The sequence below is a fragment of the Equus przewalskii genome, chromosome 10 (assembly GCF_037783145.1).
Source record: "Equus przewalskii isolate Varuska chromosome 10, EquPr2, whole genome shotgun sequence".
Lineage (NCBI taxonomy): Eukaryota > Metazoa > Chordata > Mammalia > Perissodactyla > Equidae > Equus > Equus przewalskii.
The window spans coordinates 48,075,843-48,097,866 of record NC_091840.1 but is presented as its reverse complement, the minus strand read 5'-3'; the positions used below and the strand labels follow the sequence as shown (position 1 = coordinate 48,097,866).

At 45.0% G+C, this 22,024-nt stretch overlaps 4 protein-coding genes across 23 annotated transcripts in view; 1 reads left to right on the top strand and 3 right to left on the bottom strand.

Moving 5' to 3' along the window:
- The window catches only part of KIAA0753 (KIAA0753 ortholog), a 57,889-nt gene extending 46,313 nt beyond the window's left edge, over positions 1–11,576 (bottom strand). For 9 of the 20 annotated variants that reach the window (XR_011523186.1, XR_011523187.1, XM_070560971.1 and 6 more), the window contains exon 1: positions 5,738–5,872. Coding sequence is in view for 7 of the 20 variants with exons in the window: in XM_070560971.1 (XP_070417072.1) it covers positions 5,738–5,830 (93 nt within the window). In the remaining 13 variants the exon portion in view is untranslated. Of the gene's footprint in view, positions 1–5,737; positions 5,901–6,596; positions 6,696–11,303 lie in introns of those variants that run through there. The other 11 variants (XM_070560984.1, XM_070560981.1, XM_070560980.1 and 8 more) reach the window with 4 other exon arrangements.
- On the bottom strand, positions 7,324–11,033 carry LOC139073955 (collagen alpha-2(I) chain). Its single transcript, XM_070560969.1, has one exon. The coding sequence runs from the start codon at positions 11,031–11,033 to the stop codon at positions 7,503–7,505; it is 3,531 nt and encodes a 1,176-aa protein (XP_070417070.1). The 3' UTR covers positions 7,324–7,502.
- On the top strand, positions 11,547–13,931 carry TXNDC17 (thioredoxin domain containing 17). The gene is made up of 4 exons (XM_008519374.2): positions 11,547–11,901; positions 12,465–12,546; positions 12,975–13,050; positions 13,695–13,931. Exons 1-4 carry the CDS (start codon positions 11,757–11,759, stop codon positions 13,761–13,763), a joined length of 372 nt encoding a protein of 123 aa, XP_008517596.1. The 5' UTR covers positions 11,547–11,756; the 3' UTR covers positions 13,764–13,931.
- Positions 12,748–22,018, bottom strand: MED31 (mediator complex subunit 31). Its single transcript, XM_008519375.2, has 4 exons — positions 21,876–22,018; positions 20,938–21,015; positions 20,562–20,658; positions 12,748–15,368 (listed from the first exon to the last, which is right to left on the bottom strand). Exons 1-4 carry the CDS (start codon positions 21,901–21,903, stop codon positions 15,176–15,178), a joined length of 396 nt encoding a protein of 131 aa, XP_008517597.1. The 5' UTR covers positions 21,904–22,018; the 3' UTR covers positions 12,748–15,175.
- Positions 22,019–22,024: the final 6 nt, after the last annotated feature.

Here is a 22,024-nt window from a genome sequence, read left to right as displayed (position 1 = left end):
TACAATCACCCAGTCCCAGAGTATTATCCTTCTGTTTAGTAATATAATAGCATACTGGGACCCTCCTCTAAAAGTCAACCTAGAAAGCTTCAAGTAGAATCAGTAAGTTCCTCCACTGCCCAGTTGTGGACTCTGTCCTGTTTCAAAATGTCAGGTTGCAGCAAGTGACCAATACAATTCATTAGGAGCATTCCTAGAACTGCTCCACAGATGCGCCACAGGACCTAACCTATGGACAACACTTCTTCAAGACTCCCGGAGATTTCTCATCTGCTGCTTGGACCACATCTTTTATCCTGCACCTAAGTGCATCTTGCTTTAAACAGTCCATTTACACTTTCTTATGCAGGCTTAAATTTTTGTCATTTATAATCATAACAGACACAAGTTTTGTTTTGTTTTTCACTTAAACATAGGCATGTTTCCATATTCCCAAGGTTTTCATGATTACATTTTCCAGAAGCCAATGAATGGCCTTTTCACGCTTAACCTAACTAGAAACATTATTATTAAACATTTAGATAGTTCCAGTTTTCCACTAGTAGAAATATTACTTCAGTTAATATCTCCATGCCTTTAGTTTTGTCTCTTTTAAATTATTTCCTTAGGCTAAATTATCTGTTCTGGGGTTACTAGGTCAAAGGGAGGAAACGACTCTGCGGCTTTGGACCTGACAACGACAGGCAAACAGCCCTAGGAGAATCGGTGCCACAAACTCAACGGAGCCTGTGCTGGGACGTCTTGTTCTTGGAGATGCCTCCTCAGTCTCACAACAAAGTCTGATTATGTAACCAGGTACGTGAAGAGTCACTTAAAAATAACCTACTGTGATAAAACTTAAGGAAAGTATTTTTGGGGGAAAAAAGTTACTTAAAAACCTCAGTAGAGGTTCTGAGAGAGAAAAAAATGATTACGATCTGAAGGGTACACAGATTAATGAACAGTACTTGAAACTTACAGCCTTACTTGGAGAAAGGTCTTTCCTTGAAAAGTGAAAATAACCTAAGATACCTGGCAGATTTGATATAAGTACTAGAAAAAATATATAGGTGAATTCCTCTTTAACCTGAGTGTAGAGAAAGGCTTTTTAACTATGACTCAAAATCCATACGCAATAAAAGAAAAAGGAATGATAAATTTTACTACATTAAAATAAAAATTTTAAAAACAACTTCTGTTTTTTTGTTTGTTTTTTGGTTTTGTGTGTGTGTGTGTGTGAGAAAGATTGTCACTGAGCTACCATCTATCCCTATCTTCCTCTATTTTATGTGGGATGCTGCTACGGCATGGCTTGACGAGCAGTGCTAGGTCCACGCCCAGGATCCGAACCTGTGAACCCTGCGACGCCGAAGCAGAGCACACGAACTTAACCACTACACCACTGGCTGGCCCCTCTCCCTGTTTTTTATGGTTAAAAAGCACCATAAACAAAGTCAAGTAAGAACTGAAAAACTGGAAGAAAAATGTAAGTACAAAGGGCTCCTAATACATAAAGAAATCACAAAAACTGAGGTGATAAAAAGATTGAAACTCTAGAGAAAATGGGAAAAACACATAAACAGACAATTTATAAAAAAAGATATAAACATGGCCCTTAAACATATGAAAAGTTAGTCAATCTCATAAAAAGACAAGTTAAAAATATACTGAAATAGCCATAGAGCCACAAATATGAAAAGCCCTAACAACACATGCTGCTGGTGAGGCTGAGGGAAAATAGGCACTCTCGCAGAGTGCTGGGGGCATGTAAGCTGGGATAACCCTTGGGGACAGGAATTTGACAATATCTACCAAAACTACATATGTGTTTCCATTTTGAACCAGCAGTCTCACTTCTAGGAATTTATCCTGAAGATACACCCCAAAAACTACATACGTACAGGGCTACTCACTGCATTGCTTGTAAAGTATTGGAACTGACCTAAACGCCCGTGTAGGAGAGTGGCTGAATAAAGTATGCTATATCACACATAGGAGCACCATGAAGACGTTAAAAATAATGAGGGAGATCTCCATGAACTCATGGAGGGATTTCTCAGACATACCGTTTAACGACAAGAACAAAGTGCAAAAAGAGTATCTGTAATATACCACCCTCCAGAAAAGGAGAGAAATACTTCATGAGAAAATATACATGCATCAGATCATCTGTGCAAAAAGAAACACAGGGAAGAGAAATCAGAGACTAACGAGATCAGGTATCTACAGGGTGTAGTCAGGAACTGAGTGGAAAGGACAGAGGGAATGGGGGAGGGGGTAACACCTCTGTGAATATACCTTTTTGTGCAGGTATATTTGGAACCATGTTAAGGTTTGACATATACGAGAAAGACAGGAAGGGAGAGAGGGAGGAAGGGAATAAATAAAATTCATTAAGATGAAGAAAATCCCTAAAAATGCATACTAAAAGAAACCAACAAACCAAACTGAATTTCAAATGAATAAGATAACCACACCAAAAAGTGAGGGTTAAAAAAAATTAACCCAATTAACTTCTGAACATAGCATTTGGACTATATGACCTCACCCTAAAGACAAAAAGTACTCTAAACAAATATTAAACTCTAATTTGTAGAGTTCTTTTTTTGCAGAGGAATGGATTGCAATTCTCAAGCAGTTTTGTACATTCTAGGATTCAGCAGATAAGTAAACACAGTGTGGATTATCGGAGACAGGTTCCACACTGTTGAACAGGGAGTTACAAATATGGTTAGTGTTGGGTTGGAACTGGAGACATCCATAGATTTTAATATAGACAGATAGGTAGATAAGCAGATACACAGAAAGGGAGGGAAGCAGGGAGAAAGAGAGGAGAGGGGAGGAGGAAGGGATACAGATGTGAGTGTAGATGTGCATATGAATGTGTATACAAGGACACAAGTATATACATCTATTTCCCAGTTACATCCTCTGAGAAGGTCTAAAAACAACACCCAAGAATGAACGAGTGTATCTAGTATCCAGATACAGATTTCCAAATTCCATTCTCCACTAAAGGGACAAAGTTTCTTAGATTAAGGGTTGATTCCAGGGCTGGGACATGGAAAAAATGCGCTGAGCCTAAAATATCTTTTTATACCAAAAAGTGTTCAAAGATTGTCGGAAACATGTGAAAAGGACACTGGAGTCAGCTTGAAGTGACTCTCACTGGCCAAACCAGAGACCACTTGAATATCCTATTGAATAAAGTAAGACTATGAGTCTGCTCTGATGTAAATAAATAAAGTCACCATTTCCCAAGCATCATAATAAAAAAGTGATTCAGGCAAAAATCGTCAATGAATGCTAAACTAGTGGATGAAAGTTTGGGGAGTAAAAGGATATTAGCATAGTCTCAAAGACAGATACTTTGAATTACAAAAGGTAAAAGAGTAACTTTACAATGGAACACCTGGCAGACAGCACCTTAATCAAATGATTCAAGTTAACATCGCCAGCAATGGGACTCAATCAATGACATGCATCTCCCAATATGATGCACTGAGAAGAGCCCAGCATCATTTCAGTGGTTTTCCTACCACAAGTGTATAACCTGAATGTAATTATGAGAAAATTTCAGACAAACTCAAATTGAGAGAAAAATCCTCAAATAACTGGCCGTTACTTTTCAAAAATGTCAATGTCATGAAATACAAAGACAGATCCAGAGATCGTTCAGATTAGAGGAAACTAAAGAAACGTGACACCTAATGCAACTCACGATCTTGGGTTTTCTTTCACTATAAAGGACATTATTGGGACAACTAACAAAACCTCAGTAGGGTCTGTAGATTACATGATAGCATTATTTTAATGTTAATTTCCTGATTTTGATCACTGTACTGTGATTATACAAGAGAAGTCTTTGTTTTGTTTTTTCTTCCCCTAAAGACTGGCACCTGAGCTAACAACTGTTGCCAATCTTCTTTTTTTTCCTCCCCAAATCCCCCCAGTATATAGTTGTATATTTTAGCTGTGGGTCCTTCTAGTTGTGGTACATGGGAAATACACATACAAGCACATGGGGTAAAACGGCATCATGTCCGCAACTTACTCTTAATCAGTTTAGAAAACACTCTGTGTGTGTGTGCATGGAGAAACAGTGAGAGACAAAAAACGGGAGGGAGGGAAAATGTACTAAAATGTTAACATTTGGGGAATCCAGGAGAAGAGTATCCAGGAATTCTGTGTACTATTCTTGCAACTTTTCTGTCAGTCTGAAAGTAGATCAAAATTTCAAAAGATTTCCTTTGCAAACAACAATGAGAGAATACTACTGCACGCCCACCGGAATGGCTATAACTAAAAAAACAACAATAAGTGTTGACAAAGATGTGGAGCAACTAGAGCTCTTATTCAGTGTTGGTAGGAAAGTAAAATGGTAGAATCATGTTGGAAAAAGGTCTCTTGGCTGATTAAAAGACTAAACATATACCTTATTCTATGACCCGGAGATTTCACTCCCAAGTATCTACTCAAGAGAAATAAACACAGGTTTACAAAAAGATTTGTACGAGAATGTTCACAGCAGTAAAACTTATAATAACCCATGCTAGAAACAGCCAGGTATCCATCAGTTGCAGAATGGATAAACTGTGGTGTCATCCGACTTTGGAATACTACTCAGTATTAAAAAGTGACAAACTACTGATACATGCAGTAACATGAATGAATCTCAAAAAACATACGAAGTGAAAGAAGCCTTATACAAGAGTTCACAATATATGATTCCATTTATAAGAAGTTCAAGAACAGGCAAAACTAATCTATGGTGGAAAAAAATTAGAACTGGGGCCAGCCTGGTGGCACAGCGGTTAAGTCTGCATGTTCCGCTTCAGCGGCCCAGAGTTTGCCAGTTCAGATCCCGGGTGCAGACCTACACACCACTTATCAAGCCATGCTGTAGCAGGTGTCCCACATAAAACAGAGTAAGATGGGCATGGATGTTAGCTCAGGGCCAGTCTTCCTCAGCAAAAAGAGGAGGATTGGTGGTAGACGTTAGCTCAGGGCTAATCTTCCTCAAAAAAAAAAAAAAAAAATTAGAACAGTAGTTGCCTCAAGAGAGGTAGGGGTGGGGATTGGCTAGGAAGGGGCATAAGAGAACTTTCTGGGGTAATGGAAATGATCTGTATCTTGATAGAGGTATGGGTTACACACGTGTGTACATCTGTCAAAACTCAGCAAATGTGCAAAGATATATACAATTCAATGTATTCATTTCAGATGTAAAATTTACATCAAAAGAAAAAATGGTAAACAAAGAATTAATTCCAGTGTATGATATGCATGGTAAAGTAGTTAGGATACTTGTGCATACAATTTATTTTGGTATGTGTCAAAAAATAAGGTAGACTAATAAATGGATTCTAGAGGGATGGAAAATTCAACTTTTCTGCATTTGAAGGTTTTCATTAATACAATGTTGAGGGCGAAGACATTGTGGGGACAACTGGGTAAAGTTGAACAAACACTGGGTTTTTTGGTCCATTTTCCTGGGTGTGGTAACAGTATTATGGTTAAGTAGGAAAGTTTATTTTCAGGATTAGTATTCTAAAATATTCACAAGTGAGGTGTGATGATGTCTGCAACTTTGAAATGGTTCTGCAACAATTTTAGAGAGATGGGTGGACAGAAAAACACGACAAACTTAACAATTGTTGAACCTAGAAGGTGGTTTAAAAGGTGTTCACTGTCCTTTTCTTTCAACTTTTATGTTGAAATGCTTCATAATATAAATCCAAAGAAAAAACAAAACTACCTGCGTCTGAAGTTTCCTGGGGTCACTCCTCTCATCCAGTTGGTCACCAGATGCTGGATGAACACAGGTTGAAGCTGGTCTGCCTGGTCCCATCACGTCAGACAGCGTAGAACAAGACCGAAAGCCTACTCCTGGGCCAACAGCTCTTCCCTAAAATCATTGCCTTAAAATAAAAGAAAGCGACTTTCAGACCAAGAGTCTTCAAACAAAGGGAAAGAATAAGTAAAACACAATACCAGGCTCATGTAATACTCTATAAGTAGCCCACAGCAATCCCACCCTAAAGAGTGAATGTTTAAGGACAGATATATAATAGTTTCTTCCATTTACAAAAGCAACGACACTTCTGAAATTCTACTTTCCAAGAGAATAGGGGAACACACTCAAGACGATCTCTTGAGCCTTTTTCACTCCAAATTTCAAATCTGAAGGGTCTCCAGTAGGACATTATTGCAAAAACAGAGTGCTGCTGTTGTACACAAGCACTTCCCAGCAGGGCAGCTTTATGGACACACAGCCCACATTAATACACCCTAACCACTAGGCAAAGGCAGTTAGGCTCTACTCTACTAGGCAGCTCAAAAGGACCTAAGTGAATGACTCTACAGGATCAGAATACCTAGATGTACGCCAGGATCTGCCATTAACCAGCTGAATGACCGCTCTAAATCTTCAACTTCTCCCCATCCTCCCTCTACCCTATACACACAGTGAGATAAAAGATATGCAAGTGTTTATAAGCTGCTATGGGCTATGCCCCTTTCACCCCTCTCCCTATCCTGAATGCCTCCTTATAGACATTTTTTTTCCCTGCACTCATCACGTGCTTATCACACACTTGTCTCATATTGTTATTTACCTATTTCACAGGTATATGTCTCATCTTCCCAGCTAGACAACATTCCTTGAAGGTAAGGGCCTTGTCTTGCTCTTCTCTCATATTTCCCACAACACAGTGCTTTGAGCATAGCAGACAATTTAACTCAACATTTGTAGAATTAAGCTGATTTTCCATAAACTGACTAGTTTTAAACAGACTGGGAAATTTGTTCTCAAAAAAATTCCACAGTAAATCAATCAGGAAATTCAGGTTTTAAAAAATCCCTAACTTAAGCTTTTGAATAAACCCGAAGTTTGTAGGCTGGAATTGCTTAAAAACAGACACATCTATAGGAATATAAGGGCAGCTGTCCAAGATCCCTTATTTCTAAGGCTGTAGAGACATGATCAGAAACAAAGATGGGAAGAGGCACATGAGCGAGGCAATCCCAACTGGCTTGACATCACCACAGTCCAGGGGCTGAAGCCGCAGACTGGAGGGGCCTGCAGGACTGGGGCCAGGGCATCTGTGACATTTACGTGGTCAGCACTTTCCCCCTGGATGCCAAAGGCCTAATAATCCATTCTCCACTAGGAAAAAAATTAAGTGATCCCCACAGTTCCACGATGCCTCGAGTGATGCTACACACACACACACAAACACACATACACGCACAAAGTCCAGGGACACCCACTCCCAAACCATCCCCCTATACAAAGTCCTGGGACATCCCTCTCCTTGCAACCTGCCCCTTTCCCACTGCTCCAGGAAACCTCCCAATTTGTTACCCCACATACCGTGGGATATCTCCATGAAGTATCTCTCTCCCCTATCCTGAGACACCCCTATGGCCTGTGCCTTCATCCATAACCCAGGACAAATCTCCCCCTAACCTGTTCCCTCCCAAAGAGCCCCAGGATCCCCCCAACTTGTTCCCCACACACACTACTGGAACATTCCCCTCAATCTGTCCTCCCCGACATAATTTTCTCCCAGATTGCTCCCCCTCACTCCAACTCCTCCGGTCTGTCTCCTCCCACTCTGCTGTAAATGATCTCTGAAACGGCCAATGTCCGTTTCCTCACTTGAAACTGGCGGCACTTCCGCAGCTTCATTCACTCCCCTAGTCCTTCTTGTCCTTGACACTTCTGGCACATCTTCATAGTCTGCTCCTTCCCCCACAGATCTTGGGCAGCTCCATAACCTGGTCCCACGTCCACAAGATACCCCCACGGCCCGGCTCCTCCCCGTCAGTCCCAGGCTACTTCCGCCTCCTGTCTCCTCCCCTGAAGGCCCAGGTCCCTCTATGGACTGACTCCTCACCACTGTGAGGCCTGAGACAGCCGCATTCATTTCTTCGCCTGCAGACCCAGTCACCCACACTGCAGCAGGCACACGCCCTGCCATGGGGACTCCTACAGCTGCAAGCACTCCCAAAGACAGAGGTACCCCCACAGCCTCAGGGACTGTTCCATCGGGTCTCCTTCTACGCAGGCTTGAGACACCTTCAGAGCCGATCTCCCCATCCACAGGTCCTGGAGCCCGGGCAGCAGCGGACACCTCAGTTGCTGACCTCCTTCCCCATACAGCTGAGACATCCCCAGAGCTGGTATCACCCACCATCGGCCCAGGGACCCCAGCAGCTGTGGGCACTCCCATAGCCATGGAAACTCTAGCAGCCACAGGCATCTCAGCAATCTGTTTTCTTCTCGATAAGCCCAAGAGACCTCCAGAGACTGTCTCCTCCCTGCTTGGCCCAGGCACCTCCGTGGCTGTGCGCAGCCCCACAGCCATGGATACCCCTGCAGTCTCTCTCCCTCCAGACAAGCCTGAGATGCCCCCAGGGCCCATCTTTTCCCCCATGGGCCCAGGCATCCTGGCAGTGGTGGGCATCCCCATCCCTGTGCGACCCTTGCCATCTGCCAGTCCTCGCACTGTCTCTCTCTCTCCCCATAAACCTGAGACACCTCTAGACCCAGTCTCCTCCCGTAAAGACCTAGGTGCCCTGGGAGCCACCAGCACCCCACCAGCGGTGGACAGCCCTGCAGCCACAGGCACTCCTGCATTCTGTCTCCTTCCTGGCAAGCATGAGAACCCCCCAGAGCCAGTCTCCACCCCCAGAGGACCAGCCACTCTAGGAGCCGTGGGCACCTCAGCAGCCATAGGAACCCTGGCACTCTGTCTCCTTCCCCAAGATCTCAGGACACCCCCGGAGCCAGTCTCCTCCCCCACAGGCCCAGGTACCTCAGGGGCTACAGAAACCCTGTCAGTCCCAGGAATTCCAATAACCTGTCTCCTTCCCCATGATTCTGGAAAAGCCACAGAACCAGGATCCTCTCCCACAGACCACAGCTCCTCAGGAGCCACAGGGACCCCTGAAGCCATGGGTATCCCAGCAGTATGAATCCTTTCCCACAGGTTCAAGACATCTCTAGAACTGCTTTCCTGACACATAGGGCCAGACACCCACACAGCAGCAGGTGCCCTGGCAGGCACTCTTCCAGACCCAGGCACACCCATAGCTGACGGTACTCCTGCTGGGGCACACCTGTGCTTGGGCACACCTGCTGCCTCAGGTATCCCCACTGTCTCAGACAACCCCACAGCCTGTCTCCTCCTGCACAGACATGAAACATCCCCGTAGGCAGTCTCTTGATCCACAGGCCCAGGTACCCCTAAAACTGTAGGCACCAGAGCCCCTTGCTCCCCCATAGCCTGCCTCCTCTCCCACAGACTCGGGACATTCCCACAGCAAGTCTCCTCCCCAACAACCCCCGGCACTACATCAGCCACAGGCACCCCCAGAGCCTGCTGCCTACCCCATAGGCCTGGGATACCGCCATCCCAGCTTGTCTGCTCTCCCACAGCTCCCGGTACCACCACCGCCTGGGACACCCCCACAGGCTGTTCTGTCTCCCACAGCCTGGGGACAGTCCCACAGCCTGTCTCCTTCCCCAAAGCCCTAGGTACTCCCATCGCCTGCCCTACACCCCAAAGGCCTGGAGCACCCCCAGGCCCTGCCTCATGCTCCTCAGGACCAGATACCTCTGCAGTCTGTGCAGCTTCCCATGATCCTGGGTCACCTCCAGAGCCTGTCTCTACCCACACAGCCTGTCCTCTTTCCCTGAATCCTGGATCACCCCCACATCTAGCTTCCTCTTCAATAGCACAAGGCACTCCTACAGGCTGTGCAGTACTACCCCACAGGCCAGGAATACCCCCAGGGCCTGTCTCCTCCACAGCTAGTCTCCTCCGCCACATGCCTGGGGCACCCACAGAGATAGTTTCTTCCTCCACAGCATCAGGCACCCCCGCAGCCTGTCCTCTTCCCCATAAGCCTGGGGTATCGCCACAGGCTGCCTCTTGAGCCGGAGCCCCAGGCACCTGGACTGACTGCCCTCTCTCCCACAGACCCGAAGCACCCCCATAGCCTATCCCTCCCTCTACAGCTCTGGGTACCTCCACAGCCTCAGGCCACTCCATGGCCCCAGGCACCCCCATAGTGGGTCCTTTTCCCCAAGGACCTGGGGCAACCCCATAGCCTACCTTCTCTCCAGCCCCAGGCACCCCCACCGCTTGTCCTCTCCCCAGCAGGTGCGGGGCAACCCCTGAGCTTGTCTCCAGAGTTCCAGGAACACCCACAGGAAGCACCCTCACAGCCTGTCCTTGCCCACACGAGCCTGAGGTCCTCTCACAACCTGCCCCTAGGCCTGCAGCTGTAGATACTCCTGTGGCCCGGGGGACTGCCCCGGCCTGTCCTTTCACCCACGGTCCTGTGAGACCCACGCGGCTGGTCTCCACCCATGAAGCCCGGCCAGGAACACCCCTTTCAACTGGTCCCCCTCCTGCAGGCACAGGATGAAGCTCGACTCTGCTTCCTTCCCCACATCCCGAAGCCGCCCTCATAGCCTGCACCTTCAACCACAATTCTAGAATGCTCTCATGCCCCATAGATCCCGGACGGCCTTTTCTCTCACAGCACCGGGGACTCCGATACACTGTCTCCTCCTCCTCCCCAGTGCCAGTCACCCACACAGACCCGGCAGGCCCCACCACCTGCGGTTCCCCCACGGCCCCGTTCACCCACACCGTCCCAGGGTCCCCTGCAGCCTCAGTCGAGCCTGCAGTGGCAGGTGTCCCGGAGGCCGCGTTCGCGCCCGCGGCTTCGGCTGTCTCTTCGGCTCGTCTTCTCCCCCATGGCCGCCGACAGTCCTGCAGCCTTTCTGCACTCACACAGCTCGTCTCCCATACCGAGGACCTCGCCTGGCGTCGCGCTCCACTACCTCGGGACGACCCTGCGCCCCAGCGCTTCCCCCATGGCCGCCGAACTCCGCGCCCCGACCTGCTGGGCCCCACACAGCGGCCCGGCCGCTCCGCCGCCAGTTCGGCCCCACGCAGCCCGGGCACCCCGCGGCCAGTCGCCCTGCTCATAGCTCGAGGACAATCCTCGTCTTCCCCAACGCAGCCCCTGGGCATTGCCCGTCCCGGCCCCTGCTCCTACGGCTGCTCCCCACACGCACGCACGCACTCAGCTCAGCCCTCACAGCCTCACTCCCTCCCAGCCCCCCACCCACCCGGGCGCCCGCCCCCAGTCCCCGGCCCCCCCCCCCAAAGCCCCGGCAAGAGAGAAGGTAATTGGGGGCGACGAACGGCAGGATCCGTCCCTAGCCAAGGTCGCCTCTACCCCGGGTCCAGGACTCCTAACGCAGCTGCCCAGTATCCCCCCCAGCTCCGGCCCGAGCCCACCTGGCCTGCGACGAGGCGCGGCTACCGGGCAGCGGACCGGGAGGCCGCAACTAGGCCTCGCTTCCGGCCGCTCGCCTCGTCGCCATAGCAACAGGCGCAGGGCTGCTTGGGAGCCGTTGAGGCTCCCGAGCCACCTAAGGGGCCAGAGGCTGCGCGGCGGCAGGTTTTGCAGCCACTGTATATGGGGCTGGGGCCGGGACCCGACTGGGGCAAAAGCCTGGGTTTCGGAGCGCAGCCAGCACGGAAAGACCTGAGACGCGAGGGCAGAAAGACGGTGCGGATGAGTTATGGCCGTCAGAGGCTGCCGTAGCACCTCAGAGCCTCGCTGGCTCCTTGAGGCACCGCCCAGCTCCTACCCCAACCGGAAGCAGCTTCGCCCCGCCCCACGTGGGACCCCGCCCAGCGGCGGCGCAGCCCGAAGACGCCTCTGGCGGTGCGCGGCGTGCTCTCCCGATGGCCCAGTACGAGGAGGTGAGGGTGTCCGGCTTCGAGGAGTTCAACCGGGCTGTGGAGCAGCACAAGGGCAAAACTATTTTCGCCTACTTCACCGGCTCTAAGGACGCCGGAGGGAAAAGCTGGTGCCCCGACTGCGTACAGGGTAAGGCGGGATTCGGGGACTGCTGCCCAGACGAAGGGGCAGGAAGGCCGAGGCTCTGGCCAAACTGCCGGGTTGAAAAGAGGCAGGAGGAGGCTTGCTCCTGGAGACCCGCGGGGCGATCTGAGCTGTCATCGTGCTTCCTTTTCCTGTCCTGTTCACTTCTCTCCTGTTAAGTCCTTCCCTGCCCCGCCTAGAGTGCTCTTCTACCATTCCACCCAGTAATCTGGGAATCTGGTCCTTTAAAACTTTTCACTGCCCCAGCATGATTAGTGTCTTACAAGAGACGTGACTCCGTCTCCTTTCGATAAGTCAGCAAATATTTAAGCCTTTCATTGTTCTTGGCGCTGTGGCGTGGGTACAGCGGACTGGGACTTGGTCCTTACCCTTAAAGTGGCTCTCAAATCAGAAAGAACTCCTGACTTCCGTTAATCTCCTTAGTTAACTGCAGGTTAAAGTGTGAGTTCTTATCAAGACGGAGGGGACGGGAGGGGAGGGCGATGCAGTTTATCAGTGACTTATTATAGAGTTGATGTGTAATTATTTTCTATCAACTTTTTTTAAAGCTGAACCAGTTGTACAAGAGGGGCTGAAGCATGTTGGCGAAGGATGTGTGTTCATCCACTGCCAAGTAGGAGAAAGACCTTAGTAAGTGGCAATGTATACTCTATTTCCCAGACATGCTCTAGACTCTTGCAGACATAGGCGGGAAGGGCCTCAGGACTAGCTTCACATCCTAAGGTACAGACGGATAAGTCAAGCAATTAGAAGATATTAAATACAAATTAAAAATTCAAATAATCAGCCACTTCTATTAGGTATGGGTAATTCAATGAATTTGGCCTGGTGTTAGTTCAGAACTTAATTGTCTTTACATTTATTTTATACCTTAGTCACACTTTATATCAAAACTTTGCACAGGGGAATAGAGAAGTCATAGTCCTCTAGGTTCTTTTAAATGTTTACAACAAAAACAATGATTACTAAAAGATTAAATGTAGGAATATATCAAATATTAAGCAAACTGTAAGAAACCAAGTAAATGTTTTCATGATCACTTTTTCTTTTCAAAATAGTTGGAAAGATCCGAATAATGACTTCAGGAAAAATCTGAAAATAACTGCAGTGCCTACACTACTTAAATATGGAACAGTGAGTATCTTTCTTTAACTGAGTTGGGGCTACAATTCACCATGTCAGAATTGTTTTAACTTGCTCCGAATTCAAATTTGCAAAGATTTTGACATTTCATCCCAAACATCAGATTGCTGTTCACAGTACATTAAAAACATACAACCTGGTTGTCCATCCCTATGGCAAATCCCAATAAGCTATTAATAATGTAAAATATCTAAATATTAGGTCTTTTTCATGCTTCTTCTAAAGCCACTCTTCTTTTGAAATTCTGTAAGCACTGCTCAAGAAAGGTGCTTAACACGTAATTCCTTAAAATGCTGGCATCAATGGTTGTTTTCTATTTAATCCATAATTTTGGTTGAAAAGAAAGGGCACCTCCTCTAGTTTAGTCACGGCCCTGGGGCTTAAATTGAAGAGTTGAGGGCAGGGGATGGCTCTGGGCTTGCTGTTTCCTGTTTTAGTTTACGAAGCCAAGTATTTTAATGATTCATCTTAAGGTAATTATCTTAACTATTTCATAAAACTTGTTACAACTAGTTGACAGTTTCTGAATGGCATAATTTCTCTCTTCCAAGATTTGTGTCATTCAAGACAGAACTCATTCCCTTACTAATGTTTTTGTAGCTGCAGGTTAAGATCTGACTGTTCTTCCCTTACAGCCTCAAAAACTGGTAGAATCTGAGTGTCTTCAGGCCAACCTTGTGGAGATGTTGTTCTCTGAAGATTAAGATTTGACAATGGCAATTGTGTCTTGATTTCCTGATTTGCTCCAGTATAAAAGAAACTGCAGAGTTGCTTTGAATTCATGATAGCAACAAATAAATAAATGATGGTGTAAAAAAATTTAGTATCTGTCTACATAATAGAGAGTTCTATTAAAATGCTCACAAACCCTTCGTTTGCTTGTAATACATGGAGAGCTTTAAGATACAGGTAAAATACGTCTTCAGGAGTGGCAGTAATAGCACAAAGGAATGTGTATTAGAGGTGATAGAAATATCTAAAAACCCCTAATAGTCAATAGGCAGCTTCCAAATCCCTAAAGGAGTTAGGGTCTTTTACCTTAATTCCATGAATTTATAATGAACTGTTATCCTAAAGCACCTTCTTTGGCTTTAAAAGGTGGAACTTGACCTAACCACTGGAGGAAAGCACAATACATCTAATCCACCTGTGCTTCATGCGGGCAGTCTGTTTCACAGCTGTCTGAGGTGCTCCACTCCACCTGGGATGAGGCCGGTGGCAGGGGTCAGAGCCGGGATAACTCAGTGGTGGAAGGACTCCAGCCCATTGAGTCAGTCACCCTGATTACCACTTACTAGCTGTGTAACTGTAGGCAAGTTACTTAACCTGTCTAAACCTCAGTTTCCTCCTTTATGAACAAGGATTGTTCTGATAATAAAACGACAATGCAACCAAGCACTTAACATAGTGCCTGGTCTGTGGTATCTGCCAAACAAATGTTAGCTTTCCCAAATAAGCACAAGTACTTGAGGTTCCTCATCTTTGTCCTACACTAAGGTCAAGAGTCCAATTAGTAGTTAACCGCCCACCTTCCCCTGCCTCACTAGCTCAGTGACATACCAATGATTCTTCCTTAAAGCTCTCTCGCAAAGCAGGTGGTTGATACAAGAATGACTTCCTCCCCTGAAGAATTTAAGAACCTCAAGCAGTTGCTGCTCTCTGATTTAAAGAGGTCATTAACTCCATTCCCCTTGTTCTACACTAAGAGAGGTGGGGTAGGTGATCTGAGGGACAGGAAGGTTCCAGGAGACTCTTGCCCCAGACCCCACTGTACTGAGGAACAGAGCTAGGCTTAGAGTTCAGGATGTCTGGTGACCCTCCCCTTGACCCATCCCCAACTGCCTCCTTAAATCGGTCTAAAGCACCTAACATTTCTGTTCTTGCTCAGTTGATTGTGTTAAATACTGATAAAAACTTACAAATCCACAGGGAAATCAAAGCAGAACAATTCTGGTTTACCAGAAATAATCTATTAACAATAAAAAGTTGGTTGGATTAAATAGTACACTAAAGGTTTAGGTGCTACCACAATCAAGGGAGGTAGGAAGAGTCTCTTTGTCTTCACTGTACAAAAGCATATATGCATGTCTTAACAGCCTGGTCTGGATCCAGCTTTTCATTTTCCTGACGTGTTATTCTGCTGTTGCTGCTCAGCCAGGGCTTGCTGCAGGCGCATCCGCTTCCGAGAATAGTGCTGCCAGTGCAGAATTTGCTGCTCATCAATAAATTTTGCACATTGAGCATTCACCAGCTCCTTGCGGAAGTGTTCATATTGGAGCAGTTCTAACATGTGTAAACACTGAGGGTACCTGGGTTTAAGTGTATAAGTTAATGATCGACATAATTTAAGTCAATAATGCCAAGCTCTAATTCAGTTACTCACTTAAAAATGATCTTGCAGCCTACCATTTCTATAACATTAACTTAGTACACTTTGGTAGTGTAGAGTTCTTTGTTTTCCTGCTTATGCAAAGAAGCTAGTCATCAAAAGTCAGCATTAAGCAAATTTTCAACAGTGAGAAAACTGAAGTTCAGAAAAATTAAATAACTTGCCCAAGACCACACAGTAACTGGTAAGTGGGATCAACATGTGGAGCAAATCATGCTATTCTATTCTGGCGGTTTCCAAAGTGAGGAACATGAACACTTTTTATTTTAGTAATTATATGTTTAATTGATAACTGTTGGTTTTCCATCAATAATGATAAAAAGACAAATTTTAAAAGTAAGTCAATTTCAGAAAGAACTACACATAAATATTGTAGTCTAGTTCTCCATGGGGCTATAGCAATTCTGAAATTACTTTCTGTAGACTCTAAGATTGAGCAAATACATAAGTAAATATACTGGGGATAAAGAGAACCAAATTTCTGGCTATCAGAAAAAGAGTTACAGATAAGGAAAAGGGGAAGGCTAGAATGAACCCTGTTGAGCTGGAACTGAAAACATCAGTATGAACTCATGGCTTTTAATATATAGAGACAGATACAGAAAGAGGTATAGCTGTGTGTGTATATTTTCACACCCATACACAGAATTGCTAGCTTTGTGTGCTGAGAGGGCGTAGAAGCAAAGACACTGTGGTACCAATGAACACATTTAATACCCAGATTGTGGGTTTTAAATAGCATTTTCCAGTGTTCCTTGGAGAAATGGCTGACTCCAGGGCTAAGGCAGAGAAAGTAAGAGATAAGCCTGGAATATTATTTAACTCCAGAAAAGTGCTCAAAAAATTATGGGGATATGTCAAAAGTCCTCAGGAGCCAATTTGAAAGGGCTCCCAACAGCCACATCTGGAATCACCAGAGCAAGAAAATACGTAATAACAATCCACAAGACAAAAATAAGAATCCAAGAGTCCATATTCATGTAACTTTTTTAAATAAATCAGGAACAAGGGTTCCTTCCGTGCAACTGAATTCCAATTAATAAATGTAGAAAGAATGATGGAATTAGAAAATCACCACAGTAAAAACTGTTTCAGGCAAGTATCTTCAATAGATGCTACAGTTAGTGGGTAAAAGTAAGAATATGAAACAAGGTATTTACATAGTCTCAAAGTATTTCCTCACAAGATACTTGTAAATACAAAAAGAAAAACAGTAACTTGATATGGAGAAAATTAACAGCCACCACCTCAACCAAGTGATCAAAATTAACATCACCAGTAGTGGCACAAACTGACTTCCTGTAACTCCTGATAGACCAAGAAGGACACAACATCACTTCTGTGTCCTGCTCATGGGGAATAAAAAAGACCAATGAACTCAGATTAAAACAGACTAAGACGACATGACAAAATGTAGCATGTGAGCCTAGACTGGATACTGTCTAGACACAGGGCATGGTGAGACAGCTGGCAAAATGGGAATGAGGTCTGCAGACTGGATAATAAGATTAAATAATATATTAATATTCTGATTTTGATCATTGTACTGTGGTTACATAAGATATTAATATTTAGAATATCTGGGTGAAGAGTATACAGGAATTCTCTACTTTTCCAGCAGTTTTCTAAGTGACATTATTTCAAATGGAAAAGACAAAATTTAAATGAATCAATCAAAAAACTTTAAATCATACAGGGAGTACGCAGATATAGCTAAAATTGTACAAGTGGTATACAAATGACTAAAGTTTGGGAAACAGTATATAAGGCAGTGCTTCTCAAATCTTAACGTTCCCATGAATCACTTCCTAAAAATGCAGACTCTGATTTAGTAGGTCTGGGGTTGGGCTTGAACACTGCATTTCCAACAAGCTCACAAGTGACACCAACATTGCTGGTCTGAGGACCACACTGACTAGCAGGGCCCAATACCACACTGTCCTTCCAAGATTTAGAGGTTTGCTATCTACACTCCAAAGACACACAGCTGCTTGTAACTCTTAGTAGCTAAGCCGACAATGCCCTACTCACACCTCCCCTGGCTATTTCCTTTTCCTGAGGGCACTGGTAGTTAAAAAGACCTGGGTTTGAATACCAGCTCTGCCATTCACCAGCTGGGTGGCCTTGAACAAGGTACTTAACCTCTCTACGATTTAGTTTCTTCACCTGTAAAATAAGTTAACATGACAACTAAGAGAATGGTCTCAGGTAGCATTTAGTCAGTAACCGGAATTTAGACACACAACGATCATTTATCAAACTTGTAGAAGACAATGCTCACAATACACTAAATGACAGAATAAGAATTATAAACATTTTGACAGGATATAATCATAGCATTAACCTACATGATGAAAGAGAAGACGTACAGAAGAAAGTTCTGCATTTAGATTTTAAACAGTAAATAAGACATAAATGGACAACTCAGTTAATTGTATTGATGAAAATAAGAACTGAAGATTTTATTTTATTTCTGGTGAGGAAGATTCACTGAGCTAACCGCTGTTGCCAATCTTCGTCTTTTTTTTCGCCTGAGGAAGATTAGCTGTGAGCTAACATCTGTGCCAATCTTCCTCTATTATTTGTAAGTGGGATGCCTCCACAACATGGCTGACGAGTGGAGCAGGTCTGTGCTGGGGATCCAAACTGGCAAATCCGGGCTGACGAAGGGGAGCATGGGGAACTTTCACCACTCAGCCCCACTCGGCCATGGGACTGGCCCAGAACTGAAAATTTTAGACACAAAGGTCCCAGCAAGTCAACAATGTGAATCCTTGCCCCTGCCTCCCAGAAAGGTAATGTAAACTTAAGTTGAACTAATAGAAGTGTAACGTCCATATGAAGAAAAAATGCTATTTGGTCCACTGTATCCTGACATCTGAAGGCCTGTGTTTAGTTCTTGACTGAATAACATAAGGCACAACTGTAAAATATCCAAAGGAGGGCACATGAGAAATGGCTGAAAACAGCTGAGAAAAACAGATGTAAGAGATACCTTACAGCTGCAGGTACTGGCTACCACTGAAGCAGGTCAAATGGTGGAAGGGGTCTCAAGGAGGCAGCTGCTCCTCAGCTCTAGCCATTTGTTGACTTGGGAGAACGAAGACCTAGGGTTACCAGATCCTCCACATTTTAAAGAGTAGCTAGAAATCTAGATTATTATATGAAACTTTCCAATCTTTAAATGTTGGCAAATATTAAAAAAAAAAAAAACTTTGTGCAGACTGAATGAAATGCCCACAGAGGTTGATTTGCCAGCTCTCTTGAATTGAAATATCTGAAGGGCCGTTGCCTCAAGAGGGCACAGGCTGGTTCTGGATTAATTCAAGGACAAAACACGGAACATGGTTGAAGCTATAACATAAGGAAGACTTTTCTAGCATCTAGCTAACAATAAAATCAGCTGTTCTCGAACGGAGCAATATATGCTCCCTGGAAACCTCCAGCCAGAGTGTAGGTGACCATCTCAGCAACGCTGTGGGTGAAGCTGAACTTGACGGTGTCTCAGGCTCAGTGTCCAACGCTGAGTCTGTAAGTCTACCTGCACACAACATGTGGCAATCTAATAAAAAAGTCTTTTCTCCAGATTACTACATGCATACATGGTTGTTTATAAAGGGCCACTAAGGATGCAAAGGGTCCTGAGGGCAGCAGGAAGATGTGGGCTCCGTGAATCAGTAGTTATCAGATACAGATCAGAAAAGTGACTTGGGTAAAGTACAAGTTTGAAACATTTTCCTCTAAAATTTAGTGTGTTTAGGAAAAAAGGCAGAAAGTTTCACTATTGCTTTCAGACTACCTAGTGAAGACAAGGCAGAGGTGTAAGTTCAAAGTTTATTTTTTTACCATTAAAAAAGAATGGGTTTGTGATTATAATATACTTCTTGCAATTTGGTAAGCCTTAAAACAAGAGTATCTGTTGCACAACCTGAATGATACATATACGTATATTTTTTAAATGAACACAGTGCTTGGCACATAGGAGGCCCTAAACAAAGCAGCTGTTAAGACTCAGGTAAGGGGGCCAGCCCCGTGGCGGAGTGGTTAAGTTCGTGTTCGTGTGCTCCACTGCAGCGGCCCAGGGTTTCACTGGTTCCGATCGTGCACACAGACATGGCACCACTCGTCAGGCCACGTTGAGGCGGCATCCCACATGCCACAACTAGAAGAACTTGGAACTAAGATATACAACTATGTACCAGGGGGGATTTGGGGAGATAAAGCAGGGGAAAAAAAACCAAAAAGATTGGCAACAGTTGTTAGCTCAGGCGTCAACCTTCAAAAAAAAAAAGACTCAGGTAAGGTTACCTCCTCCAGAAAACCTTCCTTACAAGTATCTCTTTCTATGTTCTTTAATTTTCAGCCTATGGCTATGTTGTCACATTTACAGATTGTGGGTTCCTTGGAATCAGAAACCCAATGAGATGGGGTACAAGGTAAGGTCAGACAAGTTAGGGCCACAACATATAGGGCTTTAGCTCAAGCAAAGAGGTTGTATTTTGGGGCTGGCCTGGTGAAGTAGTGGTTAAGTTCGCACGCTCTGCCTCAGCAGCCCAGGGTTTGCTGGTTCGGATCCCAGGCACTGGACCTACACACCACTCATCAAGCCATGCTGTGGCAGTGTCCCACAGACAAAGTAGAGGAAGATGGGCACAGATGTTAGCTCAGCAACAATCCTTCTCAAGCAGAAAGAGGAAGACTGACAACAGATGTTAGCTCAGCGACAATCGTCCTCACCCAAAAAAAGAAACTGTATTTTATTCTGCATGCAATGGGAAGCCACTGAAAGGTTCTAGGCAAGAAAGTGACATGTTGTGATTTACATTTTTGAGATCAAGTTGGCCTCTGTGTAGAAAATTGTTTTGCTTTGTTTGCTTGGGGTGGGGGAGGAGTGGGGAGGTAAGAGTGGAAGTGGAGATAACCAGTGAGTAGATTATTGCAATAATCCAAGTTAGTGATGAGTGTGTTTTGTATTAAGGTGGTGGCAACTAAAAGAAGTAGAGAGATTTAAAACATATTTTTTCCAATGTGAAACTAAGAAATCTGTTAAATATCGGTGTTTTGGAGTATAATAAAGTATACATATATTTAGGACTATAAAAGTTAAACTTACTTTAGATACTTGGCATATTCTGGTTCTTTCCAGTAAAGCAAGTACTTAAGATAATTAACAAAAGCTTTGTCTTTGAAGTAACCTCTTTGGGCAAGAACTGAAAGGCATAAAAAAAAATACATCTGTACAGCAAACCAATCAGCGAATTACTGATTTGTGACTCCTAACAAAGAATTTACTTATAACATCCCCACCACCAACACACAGTGAATTCAAAACACAAGTCCCAGTTTGCTCAATTATATATACCAATGTAAGTGTGGCAGTAATGCCGTTCAATTCAGAACGTACAAAAGCAGTTACTACTATGATTTGCAACCCTTCTGTCAGAAATCATTAATAGCTACTCAATTCACTGAGGCGCTCAACAACTTACAATTAAGGTAATTTGGGTTGGCTAAACACTGCACAAATTCCAACTCCAACTGAAACCGAAGTCGATTTCCAGCATCATCTAGGAGAGAAGACAGCAAAAATCATCCAAAAGAAAAGTCACTATACATAATATTGGTTTGCAGGGAAAAAAGAGCAGTAAAGAAAAACATGACTAAAGCGGAGATATATTACTGCATACAGAAGGGCATGTGCTGGTTTTCCTACACCGGGTGTGGGAGGTGATAAACCTTCCTTAGAAGTTTGAGAAAAGCAAAGCCCTGATAAAAAGAAGTTAGAAGTTTCTCTAAAGTTAAAGAGACGTCATCAAAGAAAAGAGAAACACACACGAGGCAGAATATTTATCACTTGTGAGCCACTATGTAGGGATTTTAACAGGGATCACTGGGGTAGGTTGTAATAACTATGCCTTCCTTTATTTTAATAACGCATCACAACAACTGTTGTGAGTAAGTTAAGCAAAATGCTTAACTAGGTAAATGCTAAGTGAACCAGGAAAAAACATCGAATGCAAGCTGAAAAAGAGACTACGGCGAGTATGCAAGATCAAGGAGCGTGTACACGTGTGAGAAGCGTCAGTGGCATAATAATACACAAGTCTGTCGACGACATTTCAAACTTCTGCAGGCTCACTGGAGACGCAGAAAACAAATCGAGAGGACGGTGTAAGATCGAAGTCCTCTCCCTTCGTCTCGCCCACTCCGGGAAGCCGGTGGGGTCGGTGTTTGAACAGCAAGTGAGGAAAAAGGATCTGCAAACAAACCAACTGGGAAAAGGCTGAACTACCGCCGGGCTTCCCCGTCCCGGCCCAAGTTCTATTCCTGCCGGGAGGCAGGCCTGCAAGGAGTCGCCGGGGAGACGGGAGCGTCCGGCCCGCGACAGTTCTATTTACGAACACCCGCGGCCCCGAGCACTACTTACCAGTCTCCATAGCGACGGCCGCGGCCATCACCAGCAAAGACACCAAGTCGCCACCAACCGCACACAGCAACCGCCCGGAGAGGCGGAGGAGGTCCCGGAAGCCGTGGCTCCCGCTTCCTGTCGCGGGGCATTGTGGGGCGAGGGGGCGG